This window comes from Scardinius erythrophthalmus (genome assembly GCF_964197995.2).
Source record: "Scardinius erythrophthalmus genome assembly, chromosome: 5".
NCBI classification, from domain to species: Eukaryota; Metazoa; Chordata; class Actinopteri; order Cypriniformes; family Leuciscidae; genus Scardinius; species Scardinius erythrophthalmus.
In genome coordinates, this window is record NC_138225.1 from 17779181 (window position 1) to 17806172 (window position 26992).

General features: G+C 36.5%; 1 protein-coding gene across 1 annotated transcript in view; it reads left to right on the plus strand.

Annotated features, from left to right (window-relative positions):
• The window catches only part of zmat4a (zinc finger, matrin-type 4a), a 115880-nt gene that overhangs the window by 23424 nt on the left and 65464 nt on the right, over positions 1–26992 (plus strand). Inside the window, exon 2 of the mRNA XM_081365479.1 lies at positions 12162–12263. Coding sequence (XP_081221605.1) covers positions 12162–12263 — 102 coding nt within the window. The remainder of the gene's footprint in view (positions 1–12161; positions 12264–26992) is intronic.

Consider the following 26992-nt stretch of genomic DNA (forward strand, 5'->3'; position numbering starts at 1 on the left):
CAATATCACTCACATTAAGCGTCTTAAATGAGGAAGAACTCTTGATTACTCTGCCGTTGTCTGTTTTAGCGGAATACTGCCATCTAGTGGTAGCAGAATTTCTCAGACAGCTGTGTGTGGATCGAGCAAGGCGAAACCGCGGAATGAAAGTCTCAAAATTCAAATGAATCAAATAGGATCAACTCAGAAACGAGTCAATGAGTGCACGCGTGTCGCCTGATCCACAAATACACATCTTACTTGTTGCACACACAAATTCTGGCCTACATTAATTTAAAATCGAGGTTTTGTATTTACAACTATGTCTCTATTTGTACAAAATGCTGCACATTCATGTGATTTTGGATTTTGCACACACAAGTTGTATTGTATTAGTTTAAATGTAGTGACGCACATTTGTGAATTTGTCAAATAGATGGGTAGTTGTGCACACATTAATAATTAGCACCAGGCCTATTCATTTGTAGTTGTTTGTGTGTGGGTTGTGAAATGCTTAAAAACCGCGAAAAGAAAGTCTCAAAATCCAAATGAATCAAATGAGATCGACTCAGAAAAGACGTCAATGAATGCACGCGTGTCACCTGATCCACACATGCACATCTTCTGTGTTGCATGCGCAAATTATGATACACTAATACAAAGGAAAACATTTGTATTCACAAAATTGTCTCTATTTGTACAAATTGCTTCACATTCATTCAATTTTAAATTTTGCACACGCAAGTTGAAAGGCATGGATAAAACATTTCTGCAACATGTATGAAGTTCATTGATAAGTGTGCTTGCACGTGTCAATCATATTGAGACTATAATCATCCCATACATAAAACGCCATGCAGTTCTGTGTGAAAAATTTACTTTTGAATGGTAGCGCGTTTTTTGTTTTTGTTTTAAAGAACATATACTTTTGATAAATTTAATACGCCCTTGGTGAATATAAGTGACAGTAAACATTTTTACACTGTAAAAAAATTCCATTCATCAAAGAATCCCGGAAAAAAAATGTCATGGTTTCACACAAAAATGTTAAAGGTACCGTATGTAGGATTGTGGCCAAAACTGGTACTGCAATCACTTTAAAAATACTGTAGAGCTGTGTATCCCCTCCCCCTCCCCCCTGACTCGAGGTTGCCAGATAAGCTGCAGGATTCAGCAGAAACGTATGCTGCTTCAATGAGCTTCCAATGGCAAGGGACGACGAGACGTACACAGTAAGTTTTTTTTTCTGTTAATTGTGTTTATGCTTTATGAGAGATATTTTGATGAGTAATTACTTATTTAAAAAATTTACTAATTGTTGAGGTGCTGGGGCCATAATAGCTAAAGAGATAAGCGTTTTTGATTTGATATTTAATTTGATTTGATTTCTTTATTTTGAACATATAAATACAATTACAATTCAAAAAAATATCTGAGAAAAAAAAAGGATAATAGTAAAACAAAACAAAAAACATATAGACTTAAACAACAAAATAATACTTCCTTATTTTTCAATACGAAAAAAAAAACCCTCGATTTACAAGTGCTAAAGTTTTTGTCATAAGTAGGCTAAAAACAGAATAAACATTTGCCACAGAAATTATAACACGGGACAAATTCAATATCACCAATGGCTATCACAGGGTTGTTTTCAGTCCCATCAGAAAATATTGTTAGAGTAACTAAATTTCATTAGCAATGGTCATACAGGTCAACTTGCAGCATGTGTAACTTAAGTCCACGATATACGTGAAGAACGAATGACGAATAATTTTTTCTGAGGTAAAGTTAGGCTTGTCTCAATTACGTTTCAAATTGCCATAATGGGCGTGCTAATGTTTTTGTTGCTTGAACATGCATAACTTTGTTCGACTGTCATGAATATATGAAATGTCCATTGACATCCAGTACAAGTTAGCCAAGCATAGATGAATCTTACCTGTCTAGGAGAAAATTAGCAACGTTGGCGTCTATGTTCAAATTCTTCTCCGTTTTCAGCCGCCTTCAAAAGCATCTCCAATGCAAATTCTGGTTTTATTTCGGACTTTGTCACAACGAATTTCTGAATTATAACGAGGTCTTTTTGATTTAGTAACGTTAGACATTTTTATCCGACTAGAGTTAGGGTAGGTTAGGTTAGGTTAGAGCAAAGCTGGCAACCCGGATCCCGAAACACTACTGACTTCGTGATTGGTAGATAGGTGGAGGGAGGCGCTCAGGCCAAAACACAAAATGACAACATCAACATCAGTTGAGGGCTGCAAGTCCACTTTTTAAATGACAATATCCTAGCCATACTACTGTTGTCAGTGATATAAGTATTTGAAATGAACATGATTTCTTAATGTCTAGTGACACATCAGGGCAATTTTATGATTAATTGAAATAGATTTCTTACATACAGCTCCTTTAAGTAACACGATCATTTTCAACAATAATAATGAGAAAATGTTTCTTGAGCACCAAATCTTAGAATGATTTCTGATGAATCATGTGCCACACTGAAGTGAAAATGTAGCTTTGCCATCACAGGAATTTATTTAACATTTTAAAATATATTAAAATAGAAAACGGTTGTTTGAAATTGTAATAATATTTCACAATATTACTATTTTTATTGGATTTTTGATCAAATAAAGCCAGCCTTGGTGAGCATCTTTCAAAAAACAATATACTGACCCCATGGCATTTAAAAGTCTGAAAATCTATTATATACCTTGTTTATATCAGGAGAGAAGTTTGAGTCGTTATCTTTATTTGTGTAGTGCTTTTCGCTTGTTTTTCTGTGATCCATTTGACAGCAGCAGAGGCAAAGAAAGTTTTTGATTGAAGATTATGGAAAAACCTTTGAAAAACATGCACTGATGAATCGTGCAAAATAAAGCCTGAGACTTTACGTAAGGAAATAGGGTACATTTGTATTATGTTGTCTTTTAATCACATTCACATGGCAATAATGAAAACTTTCGCTGTTTAAATGAGGGAGAAAACTCAACTCTGTCTGCCCTATCTCTCTCACTATAAGCAGGCTTCAGACTGATTAATAATGCAATTGTTCCTTGGATGTGTGCTGTGTGTGTATGTGTTCGTCAGAGCAATGGTGCTTGGGCTCCAGTGATTTTGCCTATTTTGTTCTGCTGAATTTATGCACAGTTTCCTCAGAGCGGGATAGTGAGCTCTTCTCCCAACACCCTCTTTTTATTTCTTCTCCTTTTATTCTCTCTGTCCCTTCCTCCCCTATTCTGCAGCAGCTTGGGTTATCTTTTATAGTTTTTCTCTCATATCTGTAAACTTGTTGCTGGAATGCCTATATCTGTTGCCCAGAGCTACTTCAGACACAACTGTGCAAACTTTTTTTTTTCAGACGTTTGTCAGAGAAGGTTGCCTTTTCTCTGATGATGGGTAAACTGAGGACACAAACAAAAGGAGGCTGAAAGACCACGTATAGAGTCCGTAATTGCTACTGCATATTTTTGTAGATGCGTCACAAGTTGCAACAGCAAAGTACTTTGAATTGCCCTACAATCTATGAGAACAGTGTCATATCAGAAACTGAAATTAACCAGCAACACCAAAGTACCCCCCCCCCCATAAATAATCCATTGTGTTCCATGCTTTTTTTGTAATTTGAGCTAAAGAAAAAGTTTTGTTGATTTGAAACATATTATGGAAACATCTTGACGGACATTCCCATTTATAGTACATATGAAATTAAATTCACCCATCTATATTTTAATTGCATGTTATTTATCTTATTGTGAATGATTTTTCCATGCATGTGTTTTTTTTTTATGTGTAATTATTATTATTTTTTTTATCAACAACAGGCTTTTGTCTGGTGACGTAATGCCGGACTTCTCCAATAATTTAGTCCGCTAAAACCCACCCCTTTCTTACAATCGACGGTAATCTCACATTTAGATCTGCCTCCATCCAATCAACAACCGTTGGATGCCTGGTCATTTTTTGAGGCAGCATAGATGTATGATCTCCCACAATCTTGTGAGTGTGGGAAGGCGTATGTAAGCAGAACATTGTGCCCTTAAGCTAAGATGGAAGCAAACATGATGCACACTTCCACACGTGCCTTTGAGATGAATAGGGATCTTAGTGGACTCTCTCCAGGTATTACAGACCTCCTTGGCATTAACTTTAAGTTTCCTTGGGTGTCTTCATACAGAACTGTTGTCTGTTAAATCAGTGACTGTGCAGCATGTCAGCTGCTTCTTAATTAGATGACTGCATCCTAGGGCCCTGTTTACACTTGGTATTAAGATGTGTTTTAGATTGGATCTCAAGTGGATGAGATGTAAATGGGGTCGTAGTTTAGATGTGGTCGAATGTGTTTGAAAAGCTGCAAAAGAGCTTCATTAAGGGCACATTATGGGAAACGCACCAGCCACAGGTGATTTGTGACCCTGGATTACAAAACCAGTCACATGGGTCAATTCAATTGAGATTTATACATCTGAAAGCTGAATAAATAAGCTTTCCATTGATGTATGGTTTTTTAGGATAGGACCTTATTTGTCCGAGATACAACTATTTGTAAATCTGGAATCTGAGGGTTAAAAAAAATGTAAACATTGAGAAAATCGCCTTTAAATTTGTCCATTTATGTTCGCGATTGTGCTGCATTCACTCACAACAATAAATGTTTTACGGTAGGAAATTTACAAAATATCTTCATGGAACATGATCTTTACTTAATATCCTAATGATTTTTGGCATAAAAGAAAAATCGATAATTTTGACCCATACAATGTATTGTTGGCTATTGCCACAAATATACCCGTGCGACTTGTGACTGGTTTTGTGGTCCAGGGTCACATTTAAACTTGGGCTGATGACCCAAGTTTGGTTTGAAGACGAAAAACGTACCAAGCACAATGTTCTCCCACAATTCCTGATTTCTATCACACACTCTGATAGAAGTGAGTGGTCAGCATGGTCTGTAAATTGCGCAAGCTTATTTTGTTCATTACATTGAAAGATCTGAAAAAGGCAAAAGCCCATACATTTACTCGTCCATACCTCCCCTCGACAGGGTTTTTCCTGGGTCAGAATTGGTCTTCGATGGTGGCCGATGGACACTGTCATCCTTTCTTGCCCTTCTTGTTTCTTTTTTTTTAAAGCTGTGATTTTTACCACTGGATTGCTTTGTAAGATGAAATTGTTCTTTGCTAGACCTAATAATTTAATAATTTGTTTTAACTAATAGTCCAATTTTCTTCCATATACAATTGAAAACAATTAGCAGCTAGCTAACAACAACTTGCTTTGCACTTTTTTTTTTTCAGGTTTCACCTCCAAAATTTTTGGGGTAATTTTTCTACACATTGTCATATAAATAACCTGAAAATACTGTAGTTTAAGGTTAAATCTTGCTAACCACTCTTACTAAAAAAAAAATGGGGTAAGCACACTTACATTCTCATTTTAAGAGGTGAACTCTGAGTAAATGTGGTTTGATTTGTTAACATTAGTTAATGTATTAGGCTAACTAACATGAACCATGAGGAATACATTTGTTACTGTGTTTATTAATTGTTAATACAAATACAGCTGTTCATTTTTTGTTCATGTTACTTCATAGTGCATTAGGCTAACTAATGTATACAACTTTTGATTTCAATAATGTGGGCTACTAGTAAATGGTGAAATTAACAAAGATTAATAAATGCTGTAGAAATGCAGTTTATTAATAGTTAATGTTAACCAATGTAGTTAACTAGATTTTAATAAATGGAAACTTATTGTAAAGTGTTACCGATTTGTTACACCGATTGAGACGTCTCGTGAGTTCAGTGTTGGACAGATCAGTTGTTTTAACCATAGAGGTTTTAACCATAGGGTTTTAACCATTCATTAAATAGAATCGGTTCAAAAGAGTCATTAGTTCGCGAATCGGTCGTGTCATAGCGGACCACCACGGCACGCGTTGTGTGATTATCCCGGCAGTTAGGACATAGCATAAGATTTGTAACACAGAAAACATTTCATCACTGGATAGGTTTTTGGTTTATTGAAAGAGTGGTTTATGTCAGCTGAATGTGCGGAACGCTTTTCAGAGAAGATAAGACAAGGTTTTTTTTTTTTTTTTTTAAGCGCACAACTAACACCCAGCGGTAATTCAGGAAAAAAAAATCTCCGAATGCTCCTAGGGAAACTTCGGTTGCTTCCACCTTTTTCCATCGTGTCAATTCTAAATTGATTTTGATTAATATGCGCGAGGGAGAGAGAGCGAGACAGTTTGAAGACGGTGAGAGTGCGCGCACGCTGCCGAGGCTCATTGCTCGTTGTTAGGCCAAGGCCCTGTCACGTGCGCAGCAGTCATCTACGTCACTCACCGATCAAAAGGCTTTGGCGGGACAAAAATTGAGATGGTGCTCGATGCAGAGCCAAATGGGAGGAGCTAGAGCTCCAGCCCCTCCCCTCGCTGGAGCTCCAGCCCCTCCCCTCGCTGGATTTAGTGAGCGGGGATTCGCTGCAGCTAGAGGTCTAGCTCACCCTTGCTGGATCTAGTGCGAGTTCAACCGTGATGGAAGGACAAGTTTGTTTTGATGCGCAAGATGCTGGCATACATCATATTGTATTTTTCTCTAATATTTGTCGTGATTATGATTAAATTTATCGTTTCTGTGACAAACGCGTAAACACCTAATAAGAACATTACTCACACTGTGTGTGTGTGTTTGTGTTTGTTTCTAAAAACGGTTGAAACTTTGTATCTATTTATTATTTTATCTTTATAACGGTTTCGTTGTTTTCCTCACTTTTAAAGCTGCTTTGGACAAAAGCGTCTGCTTGATTATGTAAATTACTAGACTTAAAAGGGTCATTCCAGAATTGGAGGACATTTAAGTTAGGCATCCATAATTTTGAAAAATTGGCCCTTTATTTTACTATTTTTTATTATGTATTTCATAAAAACAGGCAATATACCATTAAATAATTTGATTCGTCCAGCTCAGGTATCAAAGGCACACTTTTTATAGTACTTTTTTTTTTTTTTTTTTTTTGGTGCTGGATGCAACCCTGTTACCAATACTCAGGAACCCGAAAAAAGTATATTTATTGATTTTTTTAAATATAATTTCCTGCCATTAGGTATAGAAAGTCACAATCACTCTATATAAATATTTAATTTTAGATATCACTTGATTTAAATTGATTTAAATTCATTTCAGTAACTTTTGAGTTCCATCTTTGCCAAATTTTTTACTTTTGACATGTTTTATTTGACTGATTTCAGCATATATTTTCAAGTATTTGCTAAAATGCATAATGCATATAATCCTTCAAACTACGGTAATGACAATAGCTCAAGCCCCTGTGAGCTAAAAAAGGTAATTTATTATTATTTTAATAAAAATTATACGGTAACAGGGTTGAAATTTAAGTAACAGGGTTGCGAAAAGTTACAGGGTAATACATTAATAACATGAAATGTATGCTAAATTATAATCAAAATTATATTAATTATTTAGCTTAATGTAATGGGTGTTATATTTGTTAATATTTCACTCAAATTCTCTCCTTTTGTTATTATCATTTGTTATATTTCTTTCATTATTTTGTATTCTGGAATTATTCTTTTAAAATTTCATTAATTTATTCTTCTAATATTGATTTTTATTAATTAAGATGCTAAATATTTAGTTTGTAAATTAAATGAAGACCGGTCACATGAATAGATTGTCCCTTATGAGTGGACTGAAGGAGATTCAACCCTGTTACTCTAATTATGGTAACAGGGTTGTGAGTAACAGGGTTGCAAATTAATGCTAATGTTAGCTTTTTCTCATGAATAGAAACTTGCTCTTTAGCTAGCTCTAACTGTTGTCTTTAGGACAAACTTACTTATGTAAAAAAGAAGAAGAAAACCTTCAAATTAATTTGTCTTATTCTGATAATAAGTGTAACAGGGTTGCATTTGTTAGAGTGACACATTCAATCAAGGCTAAAAATTGTATAATAACATGAAAAATCAAAGAGAGAATATACCTTTGTTCTACCCATTCTGGTGGCAAACTGCTTAGTGATGTTATTTCCTGTGTATCATGTCACTCACTGTTTTTTTTCTTCTTCTTCTGCCAGTCTAAATATTTCGGTAACAGGGTTGCACGATGTTGGGGACATAACTTTATTGCAACATTTCTATTATTTAAAATATTTATATCAATTAAAAAAATGCTTTAACAATTAAAAGAGGCATATATAAACAAAATCATGCAAAAAAAGGGATATTTAAAATGTATTTTAACAGTTATATTTAACATTCAATTTGGTCATCTAGAAGGTGGGACAAGAGAAAAATGGCATTTAAGTGGGTACTATAGACTTTTTTTATTTTCATTAATATTTAAGAAAAAAAAATCTTCAAGTCTATATATATTTAGTTTCAGGACAAGTGTTTTTTACACAGTGACTCATTTTTTTGTATATTATACATAGATTATTTGAAATTTCATAGGTGGGACATGAAATGTCCTCCAATTCTGGAATGACCCAAAAGGCAATGTAAAAGCTTAGATAGTGCACCCCTATTTATTTTTTGTCCACCGCATTTACGTGACCTTGTCAGCCACAACATAATGACGTCACATATTTTCCAACCCAGCCCTCAGCCCCGTTCGCATGAAACAGCTTCCAGCGCGCCTGGATGGAGGTGGTGCTGCTGATGCTGGGGATGGAGGTGCTACCCAGCTAACAAAAAAAGGTCCCCAGAACGTCCCCTAAATGGCCTGTGCGAACGTCCCCCCGAACGTCCCCGTCCTCCTCCGGACGTTCAAAAGGACGTTCACATGACCAACAGCGGCCTTTCGGAACGTTTATGGGACTTTTATGGTTTTTTACTTTTTTTACCAAAAGAAAACAGCCATAGAAGACAAGTGAGAAATTGTAAGGACCAAAGATTTTATTTTAACTGAACAATTGTACAGGTGAGGGTGAGTGTGTGTGAGGGTGAGTGAGTGAGTGTGTGTGTGTGTGTGTGTGTGTGTGTGTGTGTGTGTGTGTGTGTGTGTGTTGGGGAGGGGTCTGGTCTGGGTCTGGGTCTGGGGCTGTCAGCTGTCGCCGGGGTTACTCCGATGGAAATTCTTCCTGTTGGCTTCTAACCTGAAATAACGAAATGAGCAGAGTATCCTATTGGTAACTGTTTTTATGTTATCAATTTGCAAATGCATCATAGGCTACAGCTCGATCCTATATGCTAGTAGGCCTATAGGCTATCATGTCTTTATCATAGGCAACTTCTACGTTCAAGCAATAGCCCCCAATGGACATTCATGTTACATTTTTACTGTGCATAGCCTACATATTGTGTCCCCTGCAATTTGAACAACGGATGCATCAAACATTAGGCTATTCTGTGCTCTAAAAACTTATTAAAAAATATTTCATGGTATTGTGTCATGCAAGGTAAATGCAAAAGAAATGTGCGGGGTGGCCAGTGGGGGAGAGTTGAGACACTAGGCTACCCCAGATTTATGTTGAATTGTTCAGTGTTATGATAGCCTACTGTACACAGCCTATTAATACATAATGAAAATGCTTCGTTATTTTTTTCAGACATATTTATTATCATTAGCCTACTTTTGCCGGTGCTTGCTTGAACTGCACCCAGGATGGATTAATGCGATATAGTAATTGCTTAGGCTAAATGAATGACTAACGTTAAAAATATTTAGTCTATCAACTCTAATCAAATTAGATGGCCTTATCTAATGACATAAAGCCTATTTAAGTATTAGTATCCAGCTCTTTACATTACATTAGACGAGTTAGCATTTTATTAACCTAATAACAAAATAAAGTTTAAATTAAGATGCTATAAAAGGCTATGCTATTTCTATATAGCAGGCCTTATTCCACAAAGGACTGTTTATAAGGTGATAATCCGTTATACTGTAGGCTATCTTGAAGATTTTTGTAGGCTATCTTCTGGTATAAAGACGAAGATTGATATTTCGTTAATGAAATAAATAAGAACATATTGAAAAAAATGAACAACTCAGGTTATGTTATGTTAGATGTGTTTTTGTTTAATTATGAAGATAGCCTATTAACAAATATACATTTTAATATATTAGCCTATATAAAAAACATTATAGGACTATATAAAATATATTTAAAAATAGGGCCTTTATTTGTTTTATTTTTATGTGGAAATAAATCTGATATTGGATGTGCATTTTGGACCTGCCGTGTGCGGACAGATCGTACATTCTGGCAATGTCGTAGGCTACGTCATTAACGTGATAGGCCGTTTATTTAAGCTTTTTCCTTCTCCATATCTTCCCAAGAAACTGTGGAATATCGCTAAAATGCAAACGCATATCAAACTGATCTTTTCTCTCTCTTTTGCTATTTATCTTGGCCTCACTGTAGAAGTAACCATGGCAACTGATCAACTGATAGAGTTACCACCTAAAATGGCGGCGCCTTCCCGGAATGCAACGCTGCGGGAAAAGATCGTGACGTAACTCTTTGATAGCGAGAAAGTTTACCTGCGCATGCGCGGCCCCGCCCACTAAATCCAGCGAGGGGAGGGGCTGGAGCTCCAGCGAGGGGAGGGGCTGGAGCTCTAGCTCCTCCCACTTGGCTCTGCATCGAGCCCCACTTGCAAAAATTCGCTTTTTGTCGAATGAAAACATTTTCAATGCAGGAAGAAATGAGGTAAGAAGTGGTTGAAAGTGGACAAAAGTGACGGTATAAAACACCAGGTGTAAACGGGTAGCCTATGTGTCTCCCTCGTCTACATGTGATGTGATTGACCAAGATGCATTTTAATACCAGGTGTAAACAGGGCTGTAGGCTGCGTCATTCTTAGGCCAGTCCTGAGGCTTATAGACTAGAGTCCTCCTCAGCATTAAATAGGATGAGAATGCGACTAGAAAGTGTGCATAGCTATGCCATAAAGGTTTCCACCCCCACAGTCACAGAACAAATATACTATTAAAATTAGTTGTGGAAAAACATGAAAGATTTTTAACTGACTTTCTATTCATGCAGTAGAGTGAATGACAACTGTCTGGTCTCCCCATGGTTTACATTATGAGCTAGCATTGAGTGATTTACAACAAAAAGCTAAAGAAAACATAATGCCTTTCTCTCGCATGTTTATTTATTTATTGCAGTACATAATGAAATTGGACAAGCTCAGTGCAGATTCATTTTCAGCTAATTCTTTATTTGTAAGTTGGAATGTGTGCAAAGGATGCAAAGGATACACTTGATAATCCTTCAAAATAATCCAAACGAAGGACACAAAGCGAAGACTGCCTTACAAGAATCCGTCAAATCGAGACGGAGCTTGATGATGTGGCAGCCTTACTAGGCCGCAGCCTGCGAATTGAGAAGCACCCACACAGTCAGTGGCTTTTTAAAGCCTTGTCTCCAGTGCAGCTGTTAGTAATTGGTTGTAATAAAGACATTCTAATTCGTCCACGAGGCAAAGCATAACTACAGAGTGATCAGTTCATTCATTATCCAGGAGACACACAAATAAATTGTACAAAAATTGGTATTGTACAAAATCAGTCAAGTTTTTCTTTCTAGCATTTGCCTAATGTATACCCTAGAATCAAAAAAAGGTTTCTTACTGTTTCTTTAGCTCTTTATTACTTTTTCTCCTCTACCTGTATCTGGCTGCAACTAATATGGGAATTTTAAGCCCTTGACTTGTTCACTTATCTTCTGCAAAGCACATGGTATTGAGGTTTAAAGTTAACTTTGTGAAAATGTATTTTATTTGTTGGTGCTTTGCATTGGATTGCCATTTGAAAAATGCATATTTCGTCACATGAAAATCATATGAAGGTTTTTATCTGTTGCTCTTAAACCGTTCCAGTCTGTTTAAAATCCGTTCTGGGAGTGAAAAGCAGCTCCAATAGAGACATGTCATGACCTTGTGCTTGCTCTGTGTTTTAATATGTGATGCATGCTGAAATAATTAAAGTGACGGAAACAACATGCCTTCATGAATATTTAATGTGACACATTTTCATGACAGTGCAGTGCACTGTTTTTCCCTAAAGTACGTCTATAATAGCTGTGCAGTGGTTTCAATTCAACTTCTATCATATTCAAATTCATTTGTGCCTAGTGATGAAAGTGTATGTAATGTGTATAATGAAGTGCTTATATATAACAGTATTAAAATATATTTTTTTGTCTAGATGAAGTCAACAGAGGTGGATCAAGGCCTTTTCACAGACAGTTACTGCAAAGTGTGCAGCGCTCAGCTCATCTCAGAGTCTCAGCGAGTGGCGCATTACGAGGTGAGACCAGGTTTCTGACTACATCCTGTCTGCTTGTATATAGAAATATCTCTCTGCCTTTTTGTTTGTTTGATGTTAGTAATTTTAGATGCTTTTATCTAAAGTGTACTTATCATAGGGACAATCCCTCTGGAGCCACCAGAGGTTAAGTGCCTTGTTCAAGGACACTGACAGTAGTAACAACTACAGCTCCCACACTGTTAGCCTGCTTTCTGGACATTTTCTGTGATTGCTCATAGAAGGCTCTGTGTGCATGTCCTCTGATCTGTGTTGTGAGGAATAGCAGCTTAGCTGTATTGCACAGTGTTTCCCCTGTGGTCACTGAACTGTGAGTTATATGGCCACTCGTCAACAGAGCTGTAACCTGAACTGGCCCGGACGGGAACATAATGTATTTGCCCAGACAGGCATGGAGTACGACAAGAAGATAGTTTGCTGGTCAGTGTAAAATATTCATTCTGGTTTTGTTTTGTGTTAGCATGTAATTCAGTTAGATTGTCCCATGAGGACTGAACGATCTAGCTATTTAACCAGTACAATTTCACTTAGTAAAGCACAGAAAATTCAACAACCGAAATTGAGCGAAACGGCAAAAAAAAACAAAAAAACAATTTGGGCTGCTGGGTCAGTCACTGACAGAAACTGTTTACTCTGATGCGTTTTGACTGTGTCAGAGTTCACACAGTGTGAATGCCAAAAATGGTAGAGTGGCAATGTGTAATATTTGTTCGGCTGAAATATTGAGAGGCATGCTCATTGCTGGTTAATTTTACCACTACTGGTTAATCACCTGTGAACACACCCTGAAAAGTTCAATTACCCAAAATGTCATTACAGACATTTTATTTCTGGTTTCCATTTTCGGCTAAATGAATACTTTGGTTTCTGTGTTTTTGTAAAAAATTAATTTCGGTGCATTACTAATTTATTATACGGTGGAAAAAGGCTGTCCATAGTGCATCTGAGACAGCTGGGTAAATTGCTAAAAGCTGCTAAAAAGCTAAAATCTTTTTGATGATTTTGGCTTAGATTTTGCAAACCTTCACAGGCATTAAATGAAAAATGCTGTCATGCTCCTAATGTGGAAAGACATGCAGTAGGAACTGTAATTTTGTGTGGAGACCCAGATTTGTGAAGGAGAGTTTTTCTTGTCTCTCTTGCTGTCTCACTTCAGACAAACTCCAAAGTGTATCGAATGCGTGCTCAGGTATCCACGTTTATTAGAGAAAACATGAGCCAAAATTTTCATATTGGTGCATCCCTACCAGCAAGCTTTTGAAATTAAATATATACTGTGAACATAAAGGGCATGTTTCAAGTACACTCCAGTGGCAATCAATAAACTGAAACACATTAGTGTCACAGATCTGCAATACATCTCCCATCACTCTCCTTGGTTCCCACCTGCACGTCATTCCCAATCACTCACACCTGCACCTCATCACCCTCATCACTGCCTCTATAGACACCTCACCCCAGCTCATCGTCCGGTCTCGTTTTCACATTGTGGACTATCTCCAGCGTCTCGTCCTTCCACAGTGTCTCCATTCCCTCCTGTGTTTATCTGCCTCGTCACCCACCGTAATTTCCATCATTTTCACAACTTGTTTTTCAATAAACATCCTGTTTATCACCCATCATCCTCTCCATCTGCATTACAGATCAATTACAAATGACTCAAACTTTCATTCATTTGCATGGTTCATTTACTAAATTCATATTTGAAGTATGCACATATAGTCTACTCAATCCTTTCTGTCATTCAAAAGAAACTTAGACATTTTTCCTGAACTAATAAGGTGCAAAAAACGTTGGCATTAGATTTTATATAGAAAAAAAATCTGTTTCCATTGAAATTGCCCTGGAGCTCATTTTATTGGATCTGAACTGTAGAGTTGAAACATCTACAGAGGCTTTAGCGCTCAGGTCATGGGTTTAGAAATTATGCTGAGGCACAATTTTTTTTCTTTGCGATGAGCTTTTAATCCTCACCCCTGAAACATCAAAGACTGAAAGAACGAAAGAGAGCCAACGACAGAGAGAGAGAGAGTGTATGAGAGACAGAGAGCGATAGATTGGAGGAGGGAGAGAAAATCCAGACATTTGAACTGAACAAATTAACATCAGCTGTATTAAAAGGGGCATTAATAATGTAGAAAGACAATCATTGACAGGAACAGCCCTTCCAGAATTGGATTTCATTTTAGAGTCCTCAAGGCACCGGTAGGTTCCTTTATGTGCTCAATGCTATTCCATACCTTTTCATGTGTATTACCAACGACTGAGAATATCACAAGTACAGGTGTGATAGAAGTGATATAAATAATGTTGAGCTCCAGGGAAACATCTTCTGAATGTTAAATCCAAGCATTTGGTATAAGGAAATTAAAGATTCCTTTTTTCTATATATCCACTACTGACAATAGCTATGCAATGCATAAAGCAAACAAAAGTTATCTGGCATCTTTTAAGCAGTAAGCGAGGTCTGTGGCCTGTGTCTCCCATTGGGTGTAATCTCAGTGGCGCGCTATGCTATTTGATTTCTTTTTGTTGTCTCTCTCTCTCTTACTGTCCCCTTGGCTTATGCGTTTACTCTAGGGCTGCACGATTTGGGGAAAATGTCATATTGTGATTATTGAGGTCAATATTGCGATTGCGATATAATTAAACAAATGGTTTCATGAGTCACCTTGCTTGGTTCTCAAGTAAAATGCACACACAGATTAGTGATAATGTTGAAATGTGTATTTCTCAATTCAAACTAGCAACAACAACTAAATGCACAGTGTTTTCAAATAATTTTTTTTTTTTTTTACAAAATTAAATAGTGACACCTTTGCATTACTGCAAACTTGTTATTGTCTCAATAGTATAATAGTATAAAATAAATGTCATATTTACCTGTGCCCTTGCTGTCTAACAGGTAGGACATATACATAAATTGAATAAAGTTATCAAACAATTTGCACTGCATAAATTATAAATTAAATATAGACTAATTCTTATTAAAGCTACAAAAGTTCTTTAGTCGAGCAGTGAGTAATTTTCTCTGTTCGCGTTGTTCTTTGATGAACTTTACTGACAGAAAGCTTTATTGGCTGCTGTCACTTTAAAACCAGCCACTGCTGACAGAAACACGAATCTCATAGGCTACTTATCACATTCTCCTACAACTTTTTACATTCATCATAAGACTGCTCTTTATGTTTTAAAGGTAGCCTACTCAACAAAACTGACATTTTGGCATAATTGTGTGTTATTGTTTGTTCAAGCGCAAAAGAGAACTGAATTCTGGCGTGCTGTCTGTTCAGATACTGGCGCGTGTCACTGCAGTCAGGACATTCACAGGCAGCGCGTTCTTTTGTTTTGTCGCGCTTTAAGTGTTTAAAAGCATTTGTATGAATAAGAGCAGGATCATAATGTATCACTATTGCGTTAAATATTTCAACGCATTAAACTGGACAAAAATAATGTAGTTTTTAGTGCAGAGTGGGAAGAATGCAGGCCTTACTTATGCTTGGTCATGGCAATATTATCAGTGTTCAAGGACAAACCGCCCTCTCGTTGTCCTGGACCCTACTCTACAAGATTGGAATGGCATATGTGAGTTTGTTTCTGATGAGACCCCTGATTCACTCTTAGGACTAAAGGACAATAATCACAGGTAGAGGTCGACCGATAGTGGATTTTACCGATACCGATATTTAGGTTTACCGTACATGCCGATAACCGATTATTCAACCGATATTTTTATTTTTAAAATGGATACTGGGATTAAAGAGGCTATATGCAAAATAAACTTTTCCCCCAAAATAAACGTAACAATACAAGACTTTTTACTTGACCATTTATGACTCAAACATCTCCTGATGAGCATACTGACACCTTGTCAGCTCACAGTGGGTGCACCTATAAGCCTGTATCCTATTTTTCCTATTTTCTGTCGGGTCGGATTTTTCGTGCGCTGTCTGCGGATGTGACGTCAAGCGCGTTCATGTTAAACGTTTCAGATCACTCTGCCACCACCGCTAGTCAGCAAATCAACTTCGTTTCTCAAACAATATATGTATTTGACTGTTCTTACCTCTGTAAACATAATGTTGACTTCTTTGCAGCGGATGGCTTGTGAAGTGTGCACGTACGAGAGCGAGCAGAAAGGAAGAGCAGTTCTGTTTTTTGGCCACAGGTGTCAGTCGCGAGTTTAAATTTCAGAAAATCGCATGTAGCCTCTTTAAAAACAAACATAACACTCCAAGTAAAACAGTGCTGAACTGAAATGTGCTAAATGAAATAAATATATAAATATGAATATATTAAAATAAGTTCTACAGAACAAACTCTACAGAAAATAATTTAAACATTAAAAAATTACAGGTCAAATGTGTTTCTTTAGCTATAACCTAGAAACATAGCCTATGTAAATTTCATAGGTAACACTTTCAAGTCCCATTTGTTAACAAGGATGTATGAGCTAGCTTTCATGAACTATATGCGTTATGCAATATACGTTTTTACTGCATGTATTAATATTTGAGCAGTACAATTGTAACTTGATCATTCATGTTAGTTCGTTGAACATTAACTAAGGTAATAACAGATGAAATAAAAATTAAAACTCAATTTAAAATGTATTAGTAAATGTTGAAATTAACAAAATTGTAATCTTATTGTAAAGTGCTACCATTTCATATAAATCCAAAGAGTCATGCTTAAAGAAGATGGCCATTTAAATATCTGCAAAGGCCAGAGCATTAAAATTACATAAATGTAGACCTAGGCCTATATTACATGTATAGTCTCTCACTTTATTTGCTTCTATTTTAGAACACTTGATAAATATCTAATCTAAATAACAATATGTTATTAAAGAAAAAAGAACTGAAATCGAATGCGTTTCTGATTTGCTTATGTTTCTGTCGGCGACATGAACATATCAATGTTGAGAAAGCAATCACATCTCTAGCTTTAAATATGAAATTCACTGGCTAATGAATGCATAAAAGTGACCAGCTGGATATAAACGAATGCAAATAGATGGTAACAATTGCGACAAAACATTTGGGTCAGGTTTGAGTGTTTTTGTCACATTGTTTTAACCGCTTGAGGTAGCCATACTAATGTTATTCCTCTCAGACTCGACGGCTAATGCAGTATCTAGTCAACAAATTAATTACTTTATAATGATATGGCAGTATGTACTTTAGTGTTCTGTTCATTCCGCTTCCCTGTCTGTTTTAAATGCGCATCTGAAGTGTCAGCGATCTCCGTGAAGCGTGTTTTCTCCGTGCCTCATGTGTTAACGTAAACAACTCAGCCGGTGATAGTTTATTTGGCCTCTAGTGGCCACTCTCGCTCTGTATAATGCCAGCAGTCTCTTCAGCGCTGTCGTACTGTGTAATGACTGCGCACCCTTCTCAGCCGCTCCAGAAACGGACATAACCCGGAAAAACTATCGGTGTGGATTTTTGCCGAAATCGATAGTTCCACCAATCAACTATCGGTACCGATATATCGGCAAAACCAATGAATCGGTCGACCTCTAATCCAGTGGCGGCTGGTGCTAAAAAATTTTGGGGGGGCACAACAAACTGAATTTTTAATTCAGGACTGAATGTGGCTTATTGTTAAATAACAATTTAACAGTGATAATAATGTAGCTATCATTAGCCTAAAGTTTAGCTAAAACTTCAGCCGGTAGGGTAGCCAATTGCCAAATAAATCTGAATTTTTGGGCTAAATGGCGATGTATAGTATAATCTGAGTATTTAATTATTATTTTTCTATTTGAATAAAAAAAACCTGTATTTAAATTTTTTTTTAAATATTTAATATCCTGATCGATATTGTCCTACAAACAATGTTTATATTGAAGGTTATAAAAACAAACATAGTGTAACCTTGCTGTCTATCTGCAGTCTATCCAAAAAAGGGGTCAAATCACATTACATTCTAACATTGCAACATTACAATCTAAAAACAAAATAATGTTTTTTAAAGAAGTAGTTAAATTTACTAAACCAAAAAAAAATAAAAAAAGCTAATATCATAAAAATACACATGTAGGTTTGAAATTCTCTAGCACATTTATGTTCACCAACAACATCAAATATTCAACAACAAATGTTTTAGCTAAATATATTTATAATTTAGTGTTAATGTATATTTTAGTCAGAATAATTGCGCTCCTATTCATTGCGCTCCGTCTGTTCGGCGCGCATGCACGCGGGGGCGCTCGTTCACGGAAGTATAGCTTGCAGAAAGCTCGCCCACTCATGACAGCAAACTGGACTTTCTAACATTTACAGATGGAGAATATGTCCGTGAAATGTAAGTTATGCACTGAGGAAATTATTGGATGTCACTTCAGCTTATGGCTAAATACTATTAGAGGAACATTTGTTTCCACCAATCGCTGCACAAGATAAGGTTACGTATGATGACGAAAGCACGTTAGTGCGAGCCCTCCCGGAACCCATAGAGAATGCATTGCAGTGCCTGCAGTTCGAAAAAAAAAATCTTTGAATGTAAGTCTATGGGAAGACTCTGGGCGATTCTCAGCCAGAGTGAAATCGCCCAAAAAGAGGCGGTACTCCACAGAACGTGACTCGGCGCTGATTGGACTATATCCAGAGGCAGAACAACAGTGAGTGACTGCTAGCGTAACTCTGTGGTTGAATGAGATAGTGATTGAAAAAGTCCCTTACTCCCTTACACACTTTGGTGGTGCGTCGCCCGATCGCCCTAATGAAGAAACCGCCACTGCTCTAATCACAGGTGAATTGTTCTTGCTGTAAGTAACTATTAATTAATGTGCATAGATCAGCACAGTAATCAGTCACAACTATGTATTGCTTGGAAGCTAGTTGATTTTTTTTCCCTCTAACCTGACACAAAACAAGACCTATGCGGATGGTCAAAATAAATACTACAGAATTTATGTAAAATTTCCTCTAAAATTAGGATAGAAAAAAATACATTGACTTACCATTTAGAATTACACCTAATCTACATTAATGCTATAAATGGTGGTCTACCAAGTTTTATGTTTCAGCATTTTTCTGTGATCTTTCTGAATATTGTTTGTGTGTGTGTGTGTGTGTGTACATTTCAAAAGCTTGCGGTCAATAAGATTTTGTTTTGAAAGAAATTAATATTTTACTGAGCAAAGATTCATTAAATTGACCTTAAGTGACAGTAAAGACATTTGTAATGTTAGTAAAGATTTCTATATGAAATGAATGCTGTTCTTTTGAACCGTGTGTTTTCAAATAATCAACATATTATAATGAACCATTACCGAAGACTGTAATGGCTGCTGAAAATTCAGTTTTGCCATTACAGGAATAAATTACTTAAAAATATATATATATACATATATATATATATATATATATATATATATATATATATATATATATATATATATTAAAATATAAGTTATTTGTATTATAATAATTCATATTTAGTAAATAATATTTGACATTATTACAGTGTTTTTTTTTTTTTTTTTTTTCAATAATCAATGCAACCTTGGTGAGCATAAGAGTCTTCTTTCAAAAACATTAATAAATCTTTCCAACCCCAAACTCTTGAACAATAGTTTATATTCATTGTGTGTATAATAAGCCGGCTTCTGCCGCAAATGTAAAAAACATTTATATTACAAAATGTAACTATATGATGTAAATGTGACTTTATATATGATTATAATGATGCTTTATTTCTTATTTTAAACTATATTTTTGCCATTTTTTATTTTAAGGTGGAAACTGTCTTCCACAAAAGTACAGTGTGATATCCAAAACATTCACAATCAGTCCAACATCCAAAATCAGTCAGGAAATATGTCATGGGTTAAATGCCCTCATGTTATAAGATATAGGCTGCCTTACACATGTATTTTTTTTTGAGAGGTCTGACTTTGTTTCAGCACAACTCTATTAAACACATCTACTCTGTTATTATCTAAGTGAGGATCAGCAATGTCTTTAAATTTGACTCTAAATTTAGCTGCCTCAATTAGCTCCAGTGCAGTTGGCTAAATCAGGATGTTCTTGTTGGCCTAATAACCGCTAGAATCTTATAAAGAGAAGAAATAATTTATCTGTGAGGGGCTTCTTCAGATAGTGGTAATTAGAACAAGTTAGAATAAAATTACATAACCATTCAACAAGTTTTTTTTTTTTTACATCCCAGTGTCTCTTTCAAATTCAACAACTTTTTTTTTTCGTATGAAAAAGGCACCAGTCAATTTGTGGGTGAAGTAGGTAATATTGCACTTTCAGAGTATAATGAATCCATTGTAAGCTGATGTGACTATTTTTTTCCCTTTCATTGCTGAGAACAGGCAGCTATATAAAGCATGTTTGTCAAGACAACCTGATAACCTTTTATTTATATTTATTTATTTACTCCAGAAAGGATAAATGCACCACACATGCAGGGACACATTAACTATCGGGCTAGGCAGGGCTGAAGCCCAAGTAAGCAGGGGGCCTGTAATTGGCTGTGGAGTAGATTGACATGGCCACTGGGAGCACCTGAACTTTTCCCGTTGGGCCGATTGCCATAAACCACACTAGGGCTGTCACTTTTGAGAAAAATCGAATTCGAACGGGTATCAAATATCAAGCAATGTATTCGAATATATCCGAATAGCTACGAGCCACCCCCCCACCCCCCCCGAAAAAACAAACAAACAAACAAACCAAAAAAAAAAAACACCGTAACGGAGATTCAATCACAAATTTATTAACAGTCTGACAGTCATAAACAGACTCAAGCCATAGCCTGTCTGAAAAATACATTTTTGACTTAATGTTTGAAACAGCAGGTTATCAGCTTAATCTATATGAAGTGCCAATATGCACTATGCATAGCCAATGACAAAATTAGGCTTACGTTACATGGAAAAAAAGGTGCCGACCGGTTGTGCAGGAAAGTAGGCTATGCAGTCATATGATGTTGGACGCCTGTCCGTCTGCTGTGTCTCTGACTCCGCTGCCTCATTTGGATGGTAACTTGACAGGTGAGTGCGAAGATTGGATGTCGAGGATGCTTAAGTAAACTTTTTTTTTTTTTTTTTTTTTTTTTGCCAATTCGGCAAACTACGTTATCTTTAATGGTTACCGTATTTTCCGGAGTTGCATCAGTCAAAAAATGCATCATGAAAAGGAAAAAAAAACATATAAGTCGCACTGGACTATAAGTTGCATTTAGTTAGAAATTTATTTCACGAAAAAAAAAAAACAATGTTAAGGATGGGACAGTTCTCCGTTACGGATGTGAGCGCTCTGAAAGTGGCACTAAAAGACTGCTTTAAAACTTTCACAGAGACCTCAAACAGAAAGCACAAAGCCTGTCTTTAAATTTAATTTAGTTTTGTATTAATTGTATCTTGATTTTAATCAATGTTTCATCAACCAATTGCCTGGATTTAAAAAATACGAATATTAGGATAAATAAATATAGTAGGAAATAGATAATCACGACACGGAGGCAGCGGCGCGTGAACCTGGAGCTCGTCGCATAAATGAACCGAAAATTAGCGTATGACTTGCCTCACAGACCTTAGACATATAAAGAAGGCTTGAAATGTCTACTTTTAAACAGAACAATTCAAAACGAAAGAAAACAGACTGTTCTTTGCTTTTATAATCCGTATGAAATGTGCATTTCTCTCTGGCGAGTCAGCATCGTCAACTTAATCTTTGCAGCCGACACTGACACAGAAAACACTTGTTTATTAGTAAAAAATTAAAATGTTTCCTTGCTATATTTGACATTCATAGTCATTACTTTTGCCGGTTCTTTGTGACAGCTTTTACGTGCTTTATTGGCAGCGCCACCCTCACGTTACATGAATGCGTCACCACCGCATCAGCACCGAAAACATGGAGATTTTTTTTCTTTTTGGGGGCATTTTGCTTGTGTTCAGACTTTCTCAGTTGTCTTTAGGTTAATGTTTCAGTAAACAGTTTTTCAGTTGTTTTCAGTTAATTTTTTCAGGGGTAGGCTACAGGAGTCGCATGTAGCCTACTCTCGCGGCTGTAGACGGTAATGTAGGCTATCTCTTGGTTCATGTCAGTCAGTATGAATTAATTTTGATATATAATCCGGAAAATACGGTACTTTACCATACGGTGTAGAACCCAAAATATTTCCTGACATTACTTTTTTAGATGAGTTGGGGTAGAATTGTCCGCTCATGCTGGCCATTCTGTGCGTTATCTTCCATTTTTCAAAACAGGGTGGCTTTTGGCTATTACTCGCTTGATTTGGTCATGGGCCTACTCTACAATATGTTTAGAGCACCCGCTACTGGATGAGATGGCTAACAATAAAATAAAAAACAAACTGTCTAATCATAGACTGTAAAAAATGCGCTACACATGGCACTTTAAAAACCGAATAGTTTATTTATAGTTCGATTGGGGATATTTCATGTCACGTTCGAATGCATATTCGAATATCAAATAAAAAATGACAGCCCTAAACCACACTCCCACATATTAAGCGCTGTTATTATGGCACGCCTGGGAAACAAAGACCAAAAGCCACGCGATGAAACGGCTACCTGATTAAACTGCGTGCGCATCCAGCAGTCGCAGCGTGTGAGCAGCTGGACCGTCTCCTGCACAGCGCTGACAAACTTGTCTCGCCACTCTATTTGAGAGAGAACCAATGCAAGTCGCTTGACTCATTTGAATTCGACACAAGCACAACGTGATATGTGAACATTTAAAGGCTCTATGGTGAACCTGAAACCAGATCGAATAGCTCCATGTAAACTGATGTGTCGGGGTAAACTGTACACAACGGTTATTACAAGCTTTTCAAAACACACAGCACCACCACTATACAAATTACCATTCAGTTAGGCTTCTAAAGCTGTAGAAATATGACATTCTGATATTCATTATTAATGTTACTATTATTATCCTTAGCCTACATTTAAATATTAGGTAATATAAGGGCAAACAAGTCACTTTTATAGAGGTTGTTTTTTAGTGTTTAAGAGTTCATTACAAATACCATTGTTAGAGGGTAACAGTTTAGGACCCAAGGACCAGATGTTTGAAAGAAGACCTGGAGTCAGAATTATAATAAATTGAAGAGAAGTTTTACTGAAGATAGTTTGCAGTTTCATCAGCAGAATGTTGAGGGTCACATCAGAATGTACTTAAAAGTAGGGGTGTGATGGTTAGTATATAACCGTGAGACCGACGGTTATAGTTGAACACCGTCATTACAACTCTATAACCGCCAAAACCGTGTTAAAATATTTTGTACAAACATTTTTTATCATAGAGAATGTTTAAATACTAATTAAAAACAATTGTTAACAGTCTGTGTTATTAATGGTCTACGTCGTTTCTAACTGTATTTGATTCTTTGCCAAGTACCCCTTGACCGACCGCCAATCATTTGAGATAGAAATAAAAGCTATGATATAGTGATGTGCCATCATTATGAGATTTATTAAACAAATGAAAAACATTTGCAATAATAAACATTAGCAATGAGCTTTTGCAATCGGGAGACATGGTCTTTACCACTTAATGAAGTTTTGTTTTTTAAATCATCAGACATGATTTTTACCACTTCATTAAGGTTTGCTTTGTAGAAAGCCTTTCTTTTAAAGCGAATTTCGTTTTGTACAAATTGTATCTTAATTTTAATAAATGTTTCATCAACCAATTCCATGTATTTAATAAATAAAAAGCAAATATATGAGACAATATAATAGCCGTTACATTGAGGCTCCTATGCGCCGCGTTCACTTGCATTGCATTGTATTGTGAAGTTGAACTAGAGCGCATCTCATTGTAAATGAATGAAACTCAGCGTAGGCCTATGCCTCATACATTAGCATTAAATATCTTTGCTGCATCCTTTCAAGAACAGACAAGGGCTTTCTTGCGACTCGCATCAGCAGAGCATCGTATCGTCCATAGACCGCAAAACAATTAGCGGATGGCGGGCGGGTGCGGCTTTGAAATCTGGTCAAAAAACATTGGTGCGGATGGTGAGTTATGTGATGCGGTTGCGGATGAAATAATACCCCATCCGCGTATCTCTATTGATAACAACATTGAACACTACACAAATATTAATTTTATTCAAACTAAGTTGTCCTATAACAGACGAACGTCGCACCACCCCTTCACCATAGTTTATTATTAAATTTTTATGCATTTGGCAGGTGCTTTTATCCAAAGCGACTTACATTGCATTTCAAGGTACACATTTTACATTCTTATCCGTTCTTGCTTTCCCTGGGAATCGAACCCATGACCTTGGAGTTGCAAGCGTCAACACTCTACCGTTTGAGCTACAGGAAAGCTTATTAGTAATATTAAAAATTAATTTGCCTCAGATAGGCTTGACATACCCAATGCAATTCTGCACTGTGTGCTCAAAGAGGGTGCCTGCACTGTTAGAAGACCCAAACAGGTATAAAGAAGAGAAAAAAAAAGAGATCCGATAGATTTCAGCATACCAATTAACTCCTGGGCCCAGGCAGCGCAAGACTGACCTAAATGGAGGGCTGATCTATACAGAGGAAAGGCCTAGACCATGCCAACAACCTCCAGCGGCTAAAAGAACATCTCCGGGAATCCAACCAACTAATGTGAACTATGGTTAAATGTAACCACTATATCTCTGTATCCTTGTCACCTGCATTGTTGCTCGCGACAGAAGCATGCCAAAACAGCAAGAACTATTATGATGATTCTCCTCTTCTAAGGAAGGGAAAGAAGACCCTCTAATGATAAAACTGTTTGCTTTGACCTCATATCTGCATTTATGCTTTTAATGTGTTGTAGCCCAAAACATATTTATTTTGTATAGATGTGTTAAAGATATAATTTTTTTTAAATACTAATTTCTATGGTAGAAAACGTTGTGGCACCAAAATGAAGGGGGCCCATGGGTTTGTCCCAGGGCCCTATGTGTTGTTAATGCATGCCTGCATACATGTTTTTCTGTTTATTCTCATTGTCAGAGCAGTGACTTCACAGGTTTGTTTCTGCTAAACTAGCCATAACAGTGGGAGATTTACTGTTTGCAATGTGAAATGGTTTTTGGTCACATATTTAGATTAAGAGCAAAAACAGTCTGTAAACCCCCCAATTGTTTTTAATCTATTTCGGATGATGTTTAATTTTTTAATAAATATTAGGGCTGTCTTGATTTAAAAAAAATCCTCTTTGTCTGTGTCGATTAACCGTCAAAATACCCAAAGTGGCACATTCCACTAATGAGAATCCATGAACCGCGTTATTAGACGGTTTTCAAAGGCTGCGTGATATTTTAAATCATAATATAGCATAGTGCTGTTGTGAAAATGTGTTCAAGTGTTTCTCAGAGCTACTCCATTCACAGTTAATGCAGCTCTACACAAACTCAGCATCTCCATCTGCTGTTTGTTTGGGTTTCCAATAACGTGCTTTTGGGAACCCATAAAGTCTGATGCGCTTTGTTTCATGCAACATTTTGGACTATTATCATTTAAATCTCAGCAGCTCGGCTCTCTCTGCATATGCTGCGAGTTTGATTTTCTTATAACGTTCATCTAGGTAAAAGTGCGCTATTTCACCAGATTTGTAACTTAGGCCTAAATCATTTATAAATCTAAGCCAACATATAAGAATGCATTGATTTGTTTCTAAATATGCAACCTGTTGATCATCGCGATTTCAAAATTAAAGTTTAAACCCTCACTCAAGTTGTTTTGATGTCCACATGTTCTTGTTCAAAAAAACTACAGTGGCTATAGCATTTCCAACACAAAGAAGTGGCCAAATATTAAACATTAAGCGGACATTTGAATTAAAAATGTTGTTTGGCCAATATAGAGTGGTACAGGTATGACATCACTTTGTAGGCCAAAACGCCAAAGCGAGTTAGCATTTTAGAACTTCTGGTTCCATCGTCCCGAAGTCAATGGGTTTTTTTTTATGGGATTTTGGTTAAATGCCTGAAATAAGGTCTGTGGCGAACACAAGTTCAAGACCCTTTCACGTTTTATTATATGACATAAAATACATCAGTATTACCCCACTCGTGATTTTTTTTAGGCTGTTACGTGTCTTGAAAAAGGAGGTTGCTAACAAGTGGTTAAATGGGACTACAGAGGCTGTCGAGGAGACTAAACGCCATCACGCCGAACAGGTAGGCTCAGTCCGCTTTTATAGCCTCGTTATGCTTATAATTGTGCTCTTATAAACTATTCTAACTCAAACATTCTGGGAAAGTGTTTTTAGATAAAAACTGAAAGGAAGCTTTTGTGGTGGTGACGTTAAAGTCGTAGGACCATGGTGTAGTTTGTTTATAGCCTACCTTTAGCTTTTTACTTCTGGCGACTGCATCTTTGAAAATTATCTTGATGGACAAAATGTGCAAGTATCATAAACTTTTGTTGATCACAGAACTTGTTTTTTGCGCTAATCCAAAAGCCTATAGAAAAATCTTATTGTGTTTTAGTCAAGGGAACCAGTGTGATGCTAACTGCCTGTTGGTCTACAAAGTGACGTCCTACCTGCACCACTCTATTAAACAAGGATTTGATCATGCTGTATGTGTAACAACAACAATCACCAGACCATTGGCACCCTCTGTAGGCATTTGTTATAATGTAATGTACGTAATGTACTTAAGTTGATTGTTTATATTATGTATTTTAACAGTGGTGTTCAATAAAACCATATGATTACTTGCTTTTA